General features: G+C 43.1%; 1 protein-coding gene across 1 annotated transcript; it reads right to left on the reverse strand.

Moving 5' to 3' along the window:
• Positions 1-1,799: 1,799 nt before the first annotated feature.
• LOC147323845 (galanin receptor 2a) lies at positions 1,800-5,857 on the reverse strand. The gene is made up of 2 exons (XM_086304845.1): positions 5,134-5,857; positions 1,800-2,688 (listed from the first exon to the last, which is right to left on the reverse strand). Exons 1-2 carry the CDS (start codon positions 5,472-5,474, stop codon positions 2,052-2,054), a joined length of 978 nt encoding a protein of 325 aa, XP_086160971.1. The 5' UTR covers positions 5,475-5,857; the 3' UTR covers positions 1,800-2,051.
• Positions 5,858-16,727: the final 10,870 nt, after the last annotated feature.

Below are 16,727 nucleotides of genomic sequence, written 5' to 3' on the forward strand. Positions count from 1 at the left end.
CGTGAGACGTAGATTCATGATATTTTGCCCTTTATGACATACAGTAAGAATCAACATATGTATGTAGCTGAATAGCAGTTACAGAAACACGCAGAGCAGGACCGGGTGCATTAAACACACTTTTTGTTGTTTTAATGCGGCGACTGAAACTGTTACAACTAAAACCAAAACAAATGCACTGAAAACTGTTTGAAACTCTGCTGATTTGTGATGATTTTAACGCTCACAGATCTCCCGCCTGCACCAACATGCATTACGAGGCACAGCTGGCATGTAATAATGTAGCAGCTACACTGAAGCACAACATAAAACAGAAGTTAACGGAGCTAATAAAATATTTAGTGTCGTAGTCAGACTTTATTGTTTAATTTCACCAAGTTTAAATATGTAAATGTCAGTGTCTCGATCAACTTTCGGGCGGATGGCGTGGAGGCTGAGCCTTTTCCAACTGTTTTTACACCTTTATTTTTCAACTACTAATAAATGTTTGAATATGGAAACCAAAATGTTGAATTCAGGTACGCGTCCCAAATGTGCGTAACGGCCCCATTTCAACTGTAAATGTTCCATTAAAGTTTTTTCTAAATAAAAAAAAATGAATTTAATGGAATATATTCAAATAAAATTTACTTGACTGCGACACATTCAGTTAATGCTGAGCACATTTTCCTTAATGATTAATTATTTAAATGATTTTATATTTTTCAGTTGCATTTTACTCAAACATACTGCTGTGTGCTTTTGCACTCTCACAGTGTAAAGCTCTGACTGCACACCTGTGCCACTTCATGTTGTTTATTTATTGTAAACTGTACTATGTTTATTTTTCATGCTGCTGCTGTAACACTGTAATTTCGCTTGTGCGATCAATCAATTATTTATCTATTTAATTACAGCTTTTTAAGAGATTAGCAGTAATCCTGAGGTGAACTAAGGTGTTAGAATGACGCCGGAGAACGAGTCAGAAAATGCTTGTCTTAGTTTTGGTTTTTGTGCCATGCTTTGTTCTGCAGGAGCTAATGGGGGGATAATTAGCTCCCTGAGCCCAGCGAAGCAAAGCTCCCTCCTTTCTTCAAGGCTCTCTGTCCCGACTCTGACTCGGACTGTCTTATCTACAGCACAATTCCTGGGATTTTCCTTACTTTCTACACACTTTGTGTGTGCTTTACACTCCTGATGAACACATTCTTTTGATTTAGTCGTGTTTGGGTGATAAATGATCATTTTCTAAGTCCCTGCCTTGTCTGGTCTTTCCTTTTTGAGCCGGGTTGTGTCAGTAGACAACCTTCCATACACAGATTTCTCCACTACTGCATATAAACAGCATGAAATAAAAGCTAAAGACAGTGACTGTTTGGTTCTCAAGCTCACACGCCCAGAGCGACAGAAACTACAGGTCACATCTAAGGTTTCACCTGCCGGCCGGCTGGGATAGAGGGAAGGTCCGATTCATCCAATGGGGACCATGAATATTCTCTATGTACAACAACTCATTCAAGTACACTGATCATTTCTGGGACAATGCATGGACAGAAAAAGTCCCAGTGGGGAACACCAGTCAGGTTTGGCATCACATCGAACAGACTACATCAATTCACTCATAGGAACGCCCGTCATCAAATCCAGGATCCAATCAGGCGATCACACCAAGTGCTGGCCTTAGAAAGCATCACTGAGGGTGCCCAGACATCTATTGGATCAATTTAATCCAAAGCTAGTATCTGTTATATATTTTTAAATTAACTGAGACATCTCAACCTTAAGATAGTTTCGTGAAGATCGTCTTCTCTCGTGCTGATTTTGACTTTAATTAACTGATCCGACTTAGTACATTTTAATTTACATGTAAGTAAAGATTGCGAAACAGTCTTATGTAACAGACTCCTCGACTGAATTTGTAGACAATGTTGCCATCTGCCAGCCTTTGATGGCTAAAAATGTCCTGGAGGTCGGGAGACTGTTGTGAAGACCTTGATCTTCTGTGATCAGCGTTGTTAGTTTAGAACTCAGCATGTGGTAGATGGCTGGCTCTTCCTCTGAGGCTGTTACCTTTAATTGGACACATCGATGCTGCTGACCATGTTCACTGCCTGAACATGCACCTTATTCACCTCCCTCCTCTTCAGCGAGCAGCTGAACACCTTCCTGAAGCCTTTGCGGAAATGCTTTGACACGAGGGCGTAGACGATGGGGTTGAGACAGGAGTTGGCGTAGGCCACAAAGTGTGAGAGGATGCGGAGGACATAGGTGGTGTAGTTGAGCGGGAATCGGCCCACCCACATGCAGAGGATTACCAGGTGATGGGGAAGCCAGCAAAGGCAGAAGAGAGCAGCGACTATGATGATCATCTTGGAGACTTTCCACTTGGCCCGCCTCGACTCGGACATGTCCTTCAAGGGGCCCACGCTGGTCCACAGGTATCGGATGGTGCGGGCGTAGGTGAGGCCGAGCACCAGCACGGGAACGAGGTAGCCGAAGACAAACGTGCACATATCCATTATGATGCGAGGTTTGGACTCCCATGTAGGAATGCACACAACAGTGCCAGCCAGGTCCATCTGTGAGAAGTAGCTGAGATACGGTCCAGAGAAAACCAAGGCCAGGGCCCAGAGGAGGCCGATGGAGGTGAGTGCGTTCTTTGGCGTCCTCATCTCTCGGGAGCGGAGCGGGTAGCAAATGGCTAAATACCTGTAGGAGCAGAGGAAGACACGTGATGAAGACGTTGGAAAAAGATGAAATCTCAAAAAATAAAGATGGAGCAGAAACAGTAAAGCTAACCAACATAAATAAATATATGATCAGCCCTGTCTGTATTATACAATGATAATCATAGAGCCATATCTGATAACGGCATTAAAAATCGACCATTAACATCATAAAAACAGCCAAAGCCTTTATACAATTTTAACTGTTTTTTAAAAATATATTTTGCTTCCAAGGATCCAGACTTGTCTTTTTTAAAGTGCTCTTAAACAACAGTTCTCGAGGCTGTTCAAAGGTCTTTAAAGTTTGAGTTGAATTGTGTTTTTAGGGACTTTGATACTCGCAGAAACAAGCCACCCTCAAGTGGCCGTAATAGGAACTGCAGTTCTTTGACGCTTCAGCTTGCTGTGTGACCACAGCTGGCTCTATGCTGGGTTTCGGTTCTGGCACCAGATGTGAGTCTAAACTACGCCAGATGTTAACCACATGTTGCCTCTAACGTTAACCAGGTTGGCCTACAGTTCAAACACTTAGCAAAGCTACATAATCATCACTCACTAAGAAACATCTTTATTAAAAGAGAAACTCTAAATATGACCACTGAGCACACTGATTTTTGGAACTTGACCTCGCCCGGCTCTGATCTTGCCAGATAATTAAAGCTAGAAGATGTAATTTATGTCATATCTGCCACATGTGGAACACTGTGCTGCCTGTAAAAATAATGACACAAAGACTTTTTAATCCATCAGTTACCTTCATACAAAGTGCAGAACACAGAAATAAACCAAATCTTGCTGCTTGTATGTTTGTGCTACCTGAAATTTATGAAGACAAATGTCATCATTATCAGCTCTCCCCTGGTTCCCTGCACACTCTAACTCAATTTCTTGGCTCAGAGTTTTTATTTCCCTTCATTTGTAATCCTCAGATGTTGTGCAGACTCAAATTAATATGATAAGACGAGTGTAAGTAAACTTTTCGTGCTTTGTAGGCGGATGTATAGAGCGCCGTGCAAAGGTTATGGATGTTTCTGAGACAAAAAATGTTTTTTTCTTTTAATTTTAGTGTCCAGTCTGAGGCTCCTGCAGTGATTAAAGAGTCCGGGTCGCTGCTCATGTTCGGATTTGTAATACAAATGTTAATAAAGCTTGCTGTAAGGGGTGTGACATAAACACATCTTTGCCTTGTTAAAAAATCAAAATGATTTGTTATAAAATTTGTCTAGCAGAGTTCTTTTCCACTGTGTAGTATATTAAATTCATAAAACTTAAGTACTCTACACTAGAAACATGGCAGGCTCCTTTTTGGGACAGAGTTTTGTATTTTTCTTTTTTTATTTATTATTATTAGTTCATTTTGACTTTTTTTTCATTTAGTTTCCAGAGCAGATTTGTTTGTTTCAGTTTAATTTCTATTGGTTGAAAATGCTTAATTTTAGTTGAGTTCTTATGAGTTTCATGTTTGTTTTGGTCTTTTTTTATTATTATTGTACGGATGGCATAGATCAGAGGAAACCAGTACAAGCCTTACAATAAAAACAGAACTTTGTAAAGATGTTGACTCACAGTCTTGCTGACATCCAGAGTCAAATCTTTTCAGTTGGTTTACATTTTTTAAGAGTCGAGTTTTTATTTTTATTTTTTACTTCAGTTTCAGTTAATTACAGTAACCTTGGGAACATCTAGGCTCTATTCTGACCAGATTTCTGAGAATTTCAGAAGAAATGAGAACCTCCTTGATTTTTTCCTGCATGAGAATTAAAAATATTGTGACCCACAGTTTTTGAAACAATTATTGAAAGTTTGCCTCAACACCGTCTTAATATCAGAAAGTTTAAAACATGCGCAGACGTGCTGTTTTTTTGTTGACTTGAGGATTTAAGATGGTTTTTCATCTCCATCTCAATCTGATATCAGATCAGTTCCGTCTTTTAAAACTGATCTGATATCAGACAGAACAGTGTAACCATTACACTCCAGGGCTGAAACCTATAATAACGCAAACACAACAAAGATGGAAGAACAAATCATGTCTGTGTGAGAATGTTTAGAGAATAACGATCTAAAAGTAGAACTGAATCCTCTGAGCTGCTCTCGATTAGATTCCATTAATTGCTGAAGTATCACCTGTTGCCTAATTTGTCTATTTCCATTTATATAAAAGACATTTTTCATCTTAAATTGATAAAGAAAATGCACGAAATCCACTAGAAATCGGGACATTGTGACTTAATGGTCACCCTCATGCTCAAAGGAAACCTAGCCCGACGGGTTGAAGCTGTCTGAGGTTTTATATAAAAAAGACATAAAGAATAATAGTTAAGTTCTTTAGGTGTTTTAGGTTTTGTTTCAGTAATCTGAAAGTAGACACGCTACAGAAGCGGCTAACAGGCCAGAGCAACTCTCATAAACTGCAGAGATCGCGCACCTGTCCAGGGACACGGCTGTCAGGGTGAAGATGCTCGCGTACATGGTGAGGAAGATGATGAAGTGCACCACTTTGCAGACTGCAGGTCCGAACACCCACTCATCCAGAGTGTAGATAGTGGCCTGGAAGGGCACGCAGAACACGATGAAGCACAGATCCGCGATGGCCAGGTTGAGGATGAACAGGTTGGTGGTTTTGGTGTTCATCTGCCCGCTGCGAAACAGGACCGCGAGCACCAGAGAGTTCCCCACCGTGCCGAGCAGGAAGATGACGGCGAATCCCACGCAAACGAGCGCAGACTCCGCTTTCCAAGTGGAGAAATTGGACACAGAGTCATTCATCGTTCACACTGTCACGCGTGCGTCCAGCAACGTTAAAGGCGAGGCTCGTGGAGGATCGCGCGCCTGCTCTGCGCGCAAACGTCTCCAGCAGGAAACAGACGCAACACAGAACCCCGCTCCAGGGTGAGGGGCTCTCAGCATCCCAAACATTTACCAAACCCCGAGTGACACATACGCCACTTTCACACCACCGAGGAAGAAAGGTGGGACCTGTCCAGGTGTGACAGGGTCAACACAGAAACAGAAGCCACGAGAATTCAGTGAGTTTTACAAAGAAACGCATTCAGCCAGTGAGCAAAAGTCTGATTTGGTTTCCTGACACCTGAGTGAACAGCCGGAGATACTTTCACTGCTTCTGCTGGAATATTGTACATGATCGGTCACCTGTTGATCCTGTAAAACCTCCGCGTTGTTACCATTCGACCAGCACGCCCCCCTGTGGGAATTCTGAAACACTGCAGTGAAGTTTACGTATTTCTATCAGTCGTGTTTGTTCTGTTTGAAGTTTTGTTTGAATTTCCCTTCTCAGTATTCTGTTTGTGCTTGTCTGTCAAAGCAGTGGCGTTAATGGGGAATATATAAATATATAAGATTTTTTTTTCTAATTCCCCTCTCACCCCTGCAGACGGTCTGTCCTTCAAGATCAGGTCCTCTACCAGAGGCCTGGGAGCTTGAGGGTCCTGCGCAGTATCTTAGATGTTCCTAGGACTGCGCTCTTCTGGACAGAGATCTCAGACGTTGTTCATGGGATCTGATGGAGCCACTCGCCCAGCCTGGGTGCCACTGCGAGTAGTGCTCTGATTACCACTGGGACCACTGTTACCTTCACCCTCCACATCCTCTCCAGCTGAGCCCTTCGTACTTCTCCAGCTTCTCCTGTTCCTTTTTCCTGATGTTGCTGTCATTCAGTATCACTACATCGATCACACAGATCGTCTTCCTCTGTTTGTCTACCACCACTATGTCCGGTCGGTTAGCCATCACCACTTCGTCTGTCTGTATCTGGAAGTCCCACAGGATCTTAGCTCGGTCATTATCCTAGCCTAGGAGGCGTTTCCCATTTTGACCTCAAGACTTCCAGGCCATACTCAGCACAGATGTTTCTACTATGACAGCTTCTTGGTGTTCCATGTATGCCCTGCCTGCTGTGATGTCTCAGGGTTATCTTTACACAGCCTGGGGTCTTGCCTCTTAGAGCTTGTCCCTGTGCTGCCATGATTTTATATATGAAAAATAAAAGCGCTCCTTCCCTAAAGAGGACAGATGGTTTGAAAGAGGAGTGAAAGAAGCCATCTATGTCCACTGTGAGCGACCATCTTTGAACAGAGGCGGGGGTTTACGACACCAACTCTCTGCCATCTATAATCCAGTTCTGAGATCCCTCCCCAGACGCCTTAACGCCCACTCACATCCTGGGCCAGCTGACCTCAGGAATTCGCATGATAAGGTGGGGCCAGGTTTCACAATGAACACACCCGAAACTCTGGCTGATTGGGACCCACGCCCAGTTTCCCACCTTGGCTCAGGCGATTAGAGGATCATCAGGGGGTCCTTTTGTCCCTCTGTGGGGGGAAACTCCCACTAGGTTTATATCTGGGACTCTCCACCATTTGACCTTAGAACTGAAGAAGCTTCTCGGATGAGAGGTGAAACGTCTTCAAGCAACTTAAAGAAGTCCAGACGCTTTTCTTTGCAAGCTCCTTTGACTCCTTCCCTAAAGCTCATATTAGCAGCTCCCTCCTCTCTGACTCAGCTGTAAATCAAATAAGGATTTGATTGGTCTGCACGATTAAGTGTATCTAAGGTCCCGGAGACTGCTGTGTTCTGTCTGAACATTACTGGATTGCCCGAGTTGGCCGAAGAGAACTCAAGACTTTGCTCTGAAGCGTATAATGTTGTTTTTATATTCCCCTGTTTGCCTCGTGAATATTTGTATATTTTATTTTGCTGTGTGTACTCGTGTGTTACTGATCGAGTCTGTATGGTTACTTTTAAATATGTTGGCCTCACAGGGAGATTTTGTTTTTTTTCTAAATAGTCACATTTTCTCTGCTGCCAATACGAACCAAGGCAGTAAGAACAGTTTTAATAAATTGCTCTATTTAGCTTTATTATCATCACTTTGACCTTTAGCTCAATCAGTCTTTTCTTTATGTTGGCAGTACACAGCACACTTGTAACACTCAAAGTTTCTAAGTTATGAGACTTTTTGACCAATAAAATCATCAAGTTGACTTTGAAGACCTCTGTGGATGAACTCTACACAGTTTAATCAGAATCCATTCAAAACTTTTCGAGCTATCCTGTTTACAGACAGAATGAAACTCACTCACATGCAAACACCTCAAAAACATTAAAGCCCTGGCAGCGGTAATAATGGATTTCAATTCCAGTCAGTCAGTTAAAAAAATCTGTATTTATTTATTTATTGTTTCTTCAAGAACAAACAAATAGAGCAATGAAATGTTCCCCATTCCCTCTGAGATTACAACTACACAAAAATATAAAGAAACACACAGGTGTGGTGCATTAAGGTGGATATTAATGTGACTAACACAGAGCAAATATATGCAAAGACAGAAAAAAAAGGTTCCTTCTCGTTAACCCAGCATCTGTTTATAAGTCCAGTATGTCGCAATTAAAAGTGCTACTGGGACAAACGTTTGCCTTGTGATAACCTCAGACTTTTACCATATGGGATGAAAGGCTACGGGATGCCTTTAACATTTTTCAGAGAGTTAACTCTGCTGCATTCAGCTTTAAAAAAATAGACTCCCAAAAACGATATCCCTCAGTGTCTGCGTGCTCGCTGTTTGAACATTTAAGTTGTCAGATTTATCCCCCTGTCTGCTCAGGGCCTCTAGAGTGGTATCATTAAAATGAACATCAGTCTTCAAGCTTTTCATGAAGATTTTAAACCACTGCAGACAGAAATATAAATCTCATCTGGCCTGTCTACAGATTTTTAAAGATCTTTAGAAGATAGATTTGAGGGCTGAGTAATGTTTTTAGGACTTTTCTATAAATTAAGACCCTTAATGTATAAATATAATAATCTGAGTATTTTTCCTGTGATGTTCATGACTGAAGGACAAACTCTTAGTGCTTTGGCTAAAATAGCAAACAGAGAAGTGGGAGGTCTTCAGGTAAAAGTGAGTTTAAGTGAGTGACCTCCTTTCATACTCATATTTTCCCACCAGCACACACACCTACAGAAAAGGACGTGGTAACTTCATCCAGCAGCTGCACACGTGCAAACAGCCTCACTTGACTATATTTAACAGAGCGCTTGCTTTTTTTATCCAGGAGTATCCAGGAGGAAGCGTCTGCCTCGGGCCTTTTGTTTCCTCCTCTGGGAGTCTGAGTTAGTCCACCATCGAACATCCTGGAAGTTTGAGGAAGTTCAACAAAGCCTGAGCGTGATCTCATCGTTATCTGTGCGAGCAAAGTCGTGCCAGTCTAAACAACCCCCAGAGGGTTTCGCTTCAGATCGTCCGGTGGTTGATGATGTGATGTTTTGATTGTGGGCTTTTCTTGTTACTGTCATATATTAATTGGCAAGCAGCTGTGAATAAAGGGAAAAAGGATTACGCCACCAGTTTTGTCTGTTTGACTACAAACGCTGTCAAGTTATTCCACAGAAAGTGACATACAAGGGTTTAATTAAACACTCATATATGCATTTGGGTTCAGGTTTTTCCACTGTAGCAGGTCAAACGGGCAAAAAATGGCACACAGAGTGGTTTATGTTACCCGTGTGTAACCACAACCAGGTCAACATGGTAAATGTTACCTGGTTAAATTTACTATTTGGTGCTGGAACGAGTTCATTTGTTTTTTTATATTTCTGTTTTTTTCTTTTTTAAGCACTCTTTTTGTAACCAGGAAGTTGAGCTCTTGAGATGAGCGATCCCTTCTGTGCAGATATCCTGGCCCAACATCTAGCTTTTTGTTCCTGTCACAGGGTGAATCACAGGGACAACATGCAAACAAAGCATACGTGCTGCTCTTTGTATCTACTGAACTTGAATATGTAAAAGCAGAAGATGAGGACGAGGTTGATGTGGTCGCTCTGCATCTGAAGGCCACATTATCAGTTTTTCGAGCAGGGCACCTGCTAACTGGAAGGTTGGTGGTTCGATCCCAGTCTGCTCCAGTCTACGTGCCAAATATCCTTGGGCAAGATACTAACCCCAGGTTGCTCTCCGATGCATCATCAGAGTATGAATGTGTATGTTAGTTAGATAGCACTAATAAAACTCCAGAAAAGTTATTTGGTGAATGAACGAGTTGTGTGAAGCGCTTTGAGTGCTCAGATAGAGTAAAAAAAGTGCTACATAAGAACAAGTCTATTTATTTAACCATTTTTTAACATTTCCTGTCATACACTGTTCCAGAGGTGGTTCCTATTAAGTATGCCCAATGTTTGTGATGAGGCGAGTGTATGTACGAGGAATCCCTGTGAGCCAAATCCTCAAGCTCACAGCTCTGTGTGTAAGCACCCACCCAACCTAGTGTTTTTAAGGGTTAAACAAAGAGGAAAGCTCGGTTAAAGGGACAAATGAGCAAGATTAATTTAAACTTTAAATCATGCAGTTGCTACAAAAAATAAACATACAGAAACGAGCACATCTGATATGAATGAAAACGAAGTGAAAGCTCATAAAAAAGTTTCGTACTGCAACACAGCTTTACTGCCTGACTCACGCATGTGTGCAGGACATTTAAAGTTAAGAAATTTGTGACTCATAAAGCTACATTTAAACAGGAGATATCACTGAGATGAGGAGATGCTACTGATGTTCTTTTTCTCACTTGAGAACTGTTATTTAACTTCTCCTGCCGACTTTGCCCCTTTACCAGCAGATGTCAGCAGCAGCTCGAGTGACTGCAGTGACCGGGTTGCTGCTGCAGCCTGTTGCACACACACGCTTGCTGATTTCATCAGTGGATGTTGCACCAGAGGAGTTACAGATGGTGCTTCGTGTTTACTCCGATCTCAGCATCCCCCAGAAGCCGGGGCCCTTTAAGCTTCTGTGATGCATTAAGTCGTTTGGGTTTTCCATGTGTCAGTCCTGCTGGGTAGTGATAAAAGTTACAACTGACAAATGACGGCCTCGCCTTCGCATGACGTTCTCCTGAGAGCGTTTAGTCAAAGCCGATGAAGCGTAAGAAATTATACAAGATTAAAGTGAAGGGCCGACTCGCAGCTGTTGAAGCATTGCGTGCATCCAACATAATTCATCAGCGAGTGTTTTTAGGCTCTGGGAAACACTGGCGAGTCAGCTGGGGAGCTTTGCCCCGACTTTTCTGCTCAGTCCTCTTTGCAGGAGGTGACTCTTAGGCAGATCAAGATTAACCTGAGTCATGCTTCCGACGCTTTCTGCTGCCACCACCAAACAGCAGGAACCCACCGGGTAGGAAATGACATCACTGGTCTGTGCTCATTGGCTGGGCGGTGCAGGAATGTTAAAAAGCTGCCTGCTGGGCGAGGCTGGTGACCAGACGCTGCAGAGTGGTAGTGACCACACATGGGAATATTTGAACTTTAATCAGAAGAAACCATTAGAGGAGCAGCAGGTGGAGGCAATGGGCTCTGACCAACATGTACATACTGAATGCACCATTACCTGATGCAGGGCATCTGCTGGGGATAATGAGTTATAGAAACTCCTCTGTGGAAGCGAAAATGTCATCAGTGCTTAAAACTAGGAGACCGGATTGATTTGGGGTCTGCAGGGTGGTGTTAAAGCTCATCAGGAATGATCATGACGCTTGTTCTGAGTGTTCCTGCGGGCCACAACCCACACATCATGAGTCCCTCATTAAGAACGACTCCAGCCCACAAGTGTCAACACTTGCAGTGAGGCGGATCGAGAAGCAGTGACCTCAAAACATCTGCTCTTTCCAACAACACAGGGCTCCACTCATGACAAAACTCCGCAGAGTAACAGAGGCTGATAAACCTGCTAATGGTCATTTTAGAGCACACACACATGCACACCAAAACACACACACCAAGCTGCCTCGCCGATAGTCCCACACTTTATAAATAGCGTGCGCTTTTAATACGCGCGTGTGTCCAGTGGATAACGTCAGCGCTTTGGGAGAGAGGCTAAAGGAGTGTTTCATTATAAACCTGTACCATTAAAACTTGCTGGCTCAGTCTGGATTTTGGCTCTCACGTCCCTTCTCAAACTTTTATGAGGCCAGTTATGATCCTAAATCGATGCAGGAAACTGAGATGGAGGAGTTGGGTAAGGTAAGCGGTGCCATGACGTCATGAAGGAAAGGTAGAGCTGGTGATTGTGTGGCTATTTGCACCGTCGCGTATTGTATTCTGCAGCTTTAATGGTGGATGCTGGGTCTGTTTGAATCTGCACTCACAAGTATCAGAAACGCCACGCTGCAGGGCGTCATCTCGTTGGATCCTCTTCTTCTTGAGCAGCTCAGTGCGGAGTCAGCACCATCTTGACAAACCAGGATTCAAAGATTATTAAGCAGCAGTGGATGGAAGCTGGAAAGAATTTGATTATTTTAAAATTCCACTAAAAGCTGGACGAAAACCCACCCAGTGTGCTAAACTGCATGATTACAGTCAGACACGAGACAGGTGATGTCATCAAGAAAGAAGGAGAGCGTCATCTATTAATGAATGTCTGTGGGCAAGCTCAGGAAGGTAAAAAAAAAAAAAAAGTATACTCAATAAATATGGCTTGCACTGTAAAATATCAGGAAACGGGAAAGCGGTATACGAACACCAGGTGTGGTAAGAGGGCCGTGCTGATCGTCTCTCGACTACTCTCAATTTTCATGTTTCCATCTTCATCATCTTGGGATGTCCAAGATGCAACACTCCTTATTATCCAGTACAACACTACAAGGGTTAAAACTAGGGATGCACTGATCGGATATTTGGATCTTTTAGAGTATCTGTGACAGAATTCTAGTTAGCAGCAGAGCTAAGATAGCACTGAGGAAGCCAACAGCAAAGGCTCAGCAGGTTGGATGTTTTTCATTCCACCTAACAATGGACTAAACCTAGATTTACATAGTAGAGCAGGACATGCTTGCTTGCTTGTCCAATTCAGTGTCGCTGTGAGGCTGGAGCCCATGCTTGATGCCACGGGATGAAAGACAGGTTACACCCTGGACAGGTCGCCAGTCTGTTGTACGGCTAAGAAGCAGACAACCATTCACACCGATGGATAATTTAGAATCACCAATTAACTTAACCCCACTAACTGCATGTTTGTAGACTGTAGGAGGAAGCTGGGGTACCTGAGAAAACTCAGGAGAGCATGCAAACTGCACGCAGAGAGGCCTGACCCGGGACCTTATTGCTGTGAGACAACAGTGCCAACCCCCATGGCACTGTTGCCTTAAAAAATGCTGAATTGATCTTTAGGTTAAATCCATCAACTGCAGTGCCCATCACCCCTCTTTGGCCCTGTCATCTTTCAGGTCGGGTTGTTATTGTGCTAATATTGTGTGTCTGTATAATAATATCATTAGTTCTTATTCCATGTGCACTCAGAAGAGGTTACTTGACTCACACAATACGACTGCAAACATCCTTAAAGACGTCACTTCAATCCTCACAGTCATTTACTGCAACTCTAATATACTGGGCTAAGGCCAAAAAACAAACAATCCATCCCTGTCCACCTACTCACACAACACACTTTTCCGGTGGGATTAAATAAGATCAGAACTTGAGTTGAGTTCAAAGGTCACAAAGTTCAAAGCATGCAGGTGCTTCAGAAAGCTGCGAGAGGAAGTAAAGAGGGAAAAGCCGAGAAGGCTGTGAGAGAACCACAATCACGCAAGTTGCGTGTGGTTTCCAGCTTCTTGCCAAGACCTCTCACTCTCTGCATCCCAGACTTTCTCCCTGAGTTATCCAATCTCCCTGTCATCTCCACTGGCTGCCCTCCCCACTCCCACTCTCGGCCGCACACAAATGGTTTGAATAAGACGTCTGCATGACTGGGCTGCGGCTACAGACGAAATCCTGAAGAGTGATAGTTTACTTAGCCTAAATACCCCCGATTAGACAAATTGAAACATTGTTGTTATGCGGTGGAAACTCAAGGACCCATTGGCCGATTGTGCTCCTTGGTTCCGGAAAAGAATGTGCTTTACGGACTTTCGTCATGTGAAAACCACAAGATCTGGTACAAGTGGAAAAAACACAAAACAAAACCAAAAAACCGCCCCCGAAAAAACGCTGCCACAAAATCAACTAAAATCCTCCACCAAAACAAAAACTGTTAAACAGAAAGTGAACATTGTCAAATACAGATGATTCACAAAGGAGGCAGGCACACGCGACTCAGGCTTCTGTGACTACTGAAAAACATGTCTTACCACAAACTGACGTATGGTACGAGCCATGATGTCACTTTTTCCTCTCATTTTGAACGTCTCCAGGATCACAAACAAGGCCTGCATCAACTGAACTGATCGCAAACAACGTCTCTAAAAAATAAGAAACCAATCATTGGGCCACACATTATGAAGGAATCATTCAAAAACAATTTAAATGACTCAACTTCCGAGTCCCACGGTGTTTAAAGTCAGCCAACTGTCATCTCAGTAAAAAGTTGCAATTTGTAAGACAAAAGAGACGTTTTTCTTTTCTGCTACTTACATATTGCAGTATACACATGTGTTACACACACACGCAGTTGGTAACAATATACCAAAACCGATTGTGCCAAACTGGAGCGGGACGGCGGTGGAGACTCATAAAAAGGAGCGGTAGCAGCTTCGTCCGCCAGTGGACTCTGTCTGGCCGGGCAGTCTGGTGTCAAGCGCTCAGCAGCTCGACTCCACACCTGGAAAATAAAGTCACTCTACAGCTGCAAGAATCTGCATTACCAACAGCGCTCCTACATCTGCACAGTAGTGAGGAGTCAGTAAAGTTGTCTGTATGAGACTGTTGATCACTTCAGTTGATCTTCACGGTCTACAGAGGGTGAATAACGATGACGTGAGACTCCTGAATCACAAGAAGGTTTCGTTTTTTAAGTATACTGCAAAAAGTTTCAAAATCTACTTGATGGATTTCCATGAAATGAAAACGACAACAACAAATAAACTTTCCTCCTAAATTACAATATTTTAGGACCAGGAACTCTGAGGGACTATCTTATAATTTAGTAGCACCGCTGTCCTTTATGAACACCAAGGATAAGCCAACAACAACTGCTGGATGGATTGCCATCAATGTTCACTGACTTTTGTCATTTCACCATTTCATACAAATACAATAACCTTTAGATTTGAACAAAAATTTCCGGTTCTCAATTAATATATCATCTGAGGACCATGAAATCTAAAATACCTCATGAGGACGCGGGTTGTCCTCTGTCCATTATTACCACCACAGTGAAACATGAGCACACTCCCGAGCCACTTTGGTAGTTACACCTAACTAGCACATTTGCCTGCTTCTTACATCAGGTTTTTCTACTCGAACACTCAAAGAGCTTTATGTCGCATTCACCATCTGGTAAGTGCCTCAAGTGGAGTTTAGTATCTTGCCCAAAGATACGTTGGCATGCAGACAAGCAGCCAGGGATCAAACCGCCAACCTTTTGATTAGAAGATGCCCAGCCTAACTCCATAGCCACCTTCAGAACTGCCTTACTTCTTTGTGCTGCCTCAAAACTTACCTCAGAGTTTGTGTCCATGTTGTCCATGACACCATCATGCAATTTCCTCATATTTGTCAGCTGCACGTCCAAAAATGAGATCTGGTGACTGTGGAGTGAACTAATCATATTCAAGAAACCTGTTTGAGATGATTTGACCTTCATGACATGGTAAATTATCTTACTGGAAGCAGTCATCAGAAGATGGGTTTAATCTTCTGTTGTCCAGTTTGGTGACAGTGCATAAACTCTAGCTTCACTTTCCTGTTCTTTGTGGACAGGCGTCTCACCCAGCTGCTGCTGTAGCCCATCTGCTTCAAGGATCGACATGTTGTGTGTTCAGACATGCTCTTCTCACTACCATGCATTCTCCTTTGACCTCTGACACAAAGAAGGCATTTTCACCCAGAAAACTGGTGCTCACTGGGTATTTTCTCTTTTGTAGACTATTGCCTGTAAACTGTAGATCAGCAGTTTCTGAACAGCCTGCCTGCCAAAAAAAAACCCCACGACATGTTCAAAGTCTGATGGTCAGTTTGACCTTGAAGTTTCTGGCAGTAATCAGTATAAATGTATAGAAATAGCCACACATTGACATCAAGTGATGATTGCTCTTTACATAAACAGAACTGTGGGTCTTTGTTCATTTTGCACGCCATTACTCTACACGAATTTCCTCTGCAGAACTAAGAAAAATACAGACACATCCGACCACAATATGCTGCTTCTTTCTTCACCCCCTGCTTAAGGCGTAGAGCTTTGGGTGATATTCGGGCCACCTGGAAGTACGTTTCCTTGCCTTTTGGTGCAATTACAACATCAGGGACTTTTTGCCAAGTCTCCTCAGAAACTCACGAAAGTCTGTGCTGTGAGTGTGTGTGTGTGTGGCAAAAGCGAGTAGAAACACTGAACTAGGAGCGCATGGTGTCGTGCGAATGAGCCTTTCCAAGTTCCTATGACATGACCGCAGGTGTGCCCACCATTACCAGCACAATGAGATGAGCTGGTGTGTGGGTTCATTGATTTAGAGGGTTCAGGAAGCAAAGGGACACTTGGAAGCCGAGTTGATTCAAGAAACGTGACTGCACGGAAGCCCTTTGGCTACCTGAGTTCAAAGAAAGCCGTGAGAGATTTCTGGAACAAATCCAGCTACTTTTGAGGTGTGAGGAGAAAGTCTGAAGAAGTTAAAGCTCTAGCAACACCTGCAGCACACAGAGGCGTGCCGATCAAGCGATAAATATGAGTTCAAAGGACAGATTTGGAAACGTAAGCCAAAGGAGCCTGATGAGAAAATGGTCCACAGTGTGTGCAGCTGCAGCACAGCAACACGAGACCTCTCTGGACAACTGTAGGACACAGTTCAGGAAATTCAGCAGACATAACGTGAACTTGGAGCCAAAAATCATGTCCTAATTATACAATTAATTTAAGTAAATTATCTTCTAAAAGATCTCAACCAAGCTATTTATGGTGCAATTAATGAAAACATCCTTTTTCGTACACAGCGACTTTTCAAAAGTAGCGTGCGTACGGTATTTTCTCGGTCTACAGGCCTCTACATTAAACTCTTCATTCACACAAGTGCTGTGTGCCTATT

Source organism: Aulonocara sp. 'chitande type north' Nkhata Bay, linkage group LG8 (genome assembly GCF_057382095.1).
Source record: "Aulonocara sp. 'chitande type north' Nkhata Bay isolate Kocher_YH1m ecotype deep benthic linkage group LG8, A_spYH_male_GT1.1, whole genome shotgun sequence".
Classification (NCBI taxonomy): Eukaryota; Metazoa; Chordata; class Actinopteri; order Cichliformes; family Cichlidae; genus Aulonocara; species Aulonocara sp. 'chitande type north' Nkhata Bay.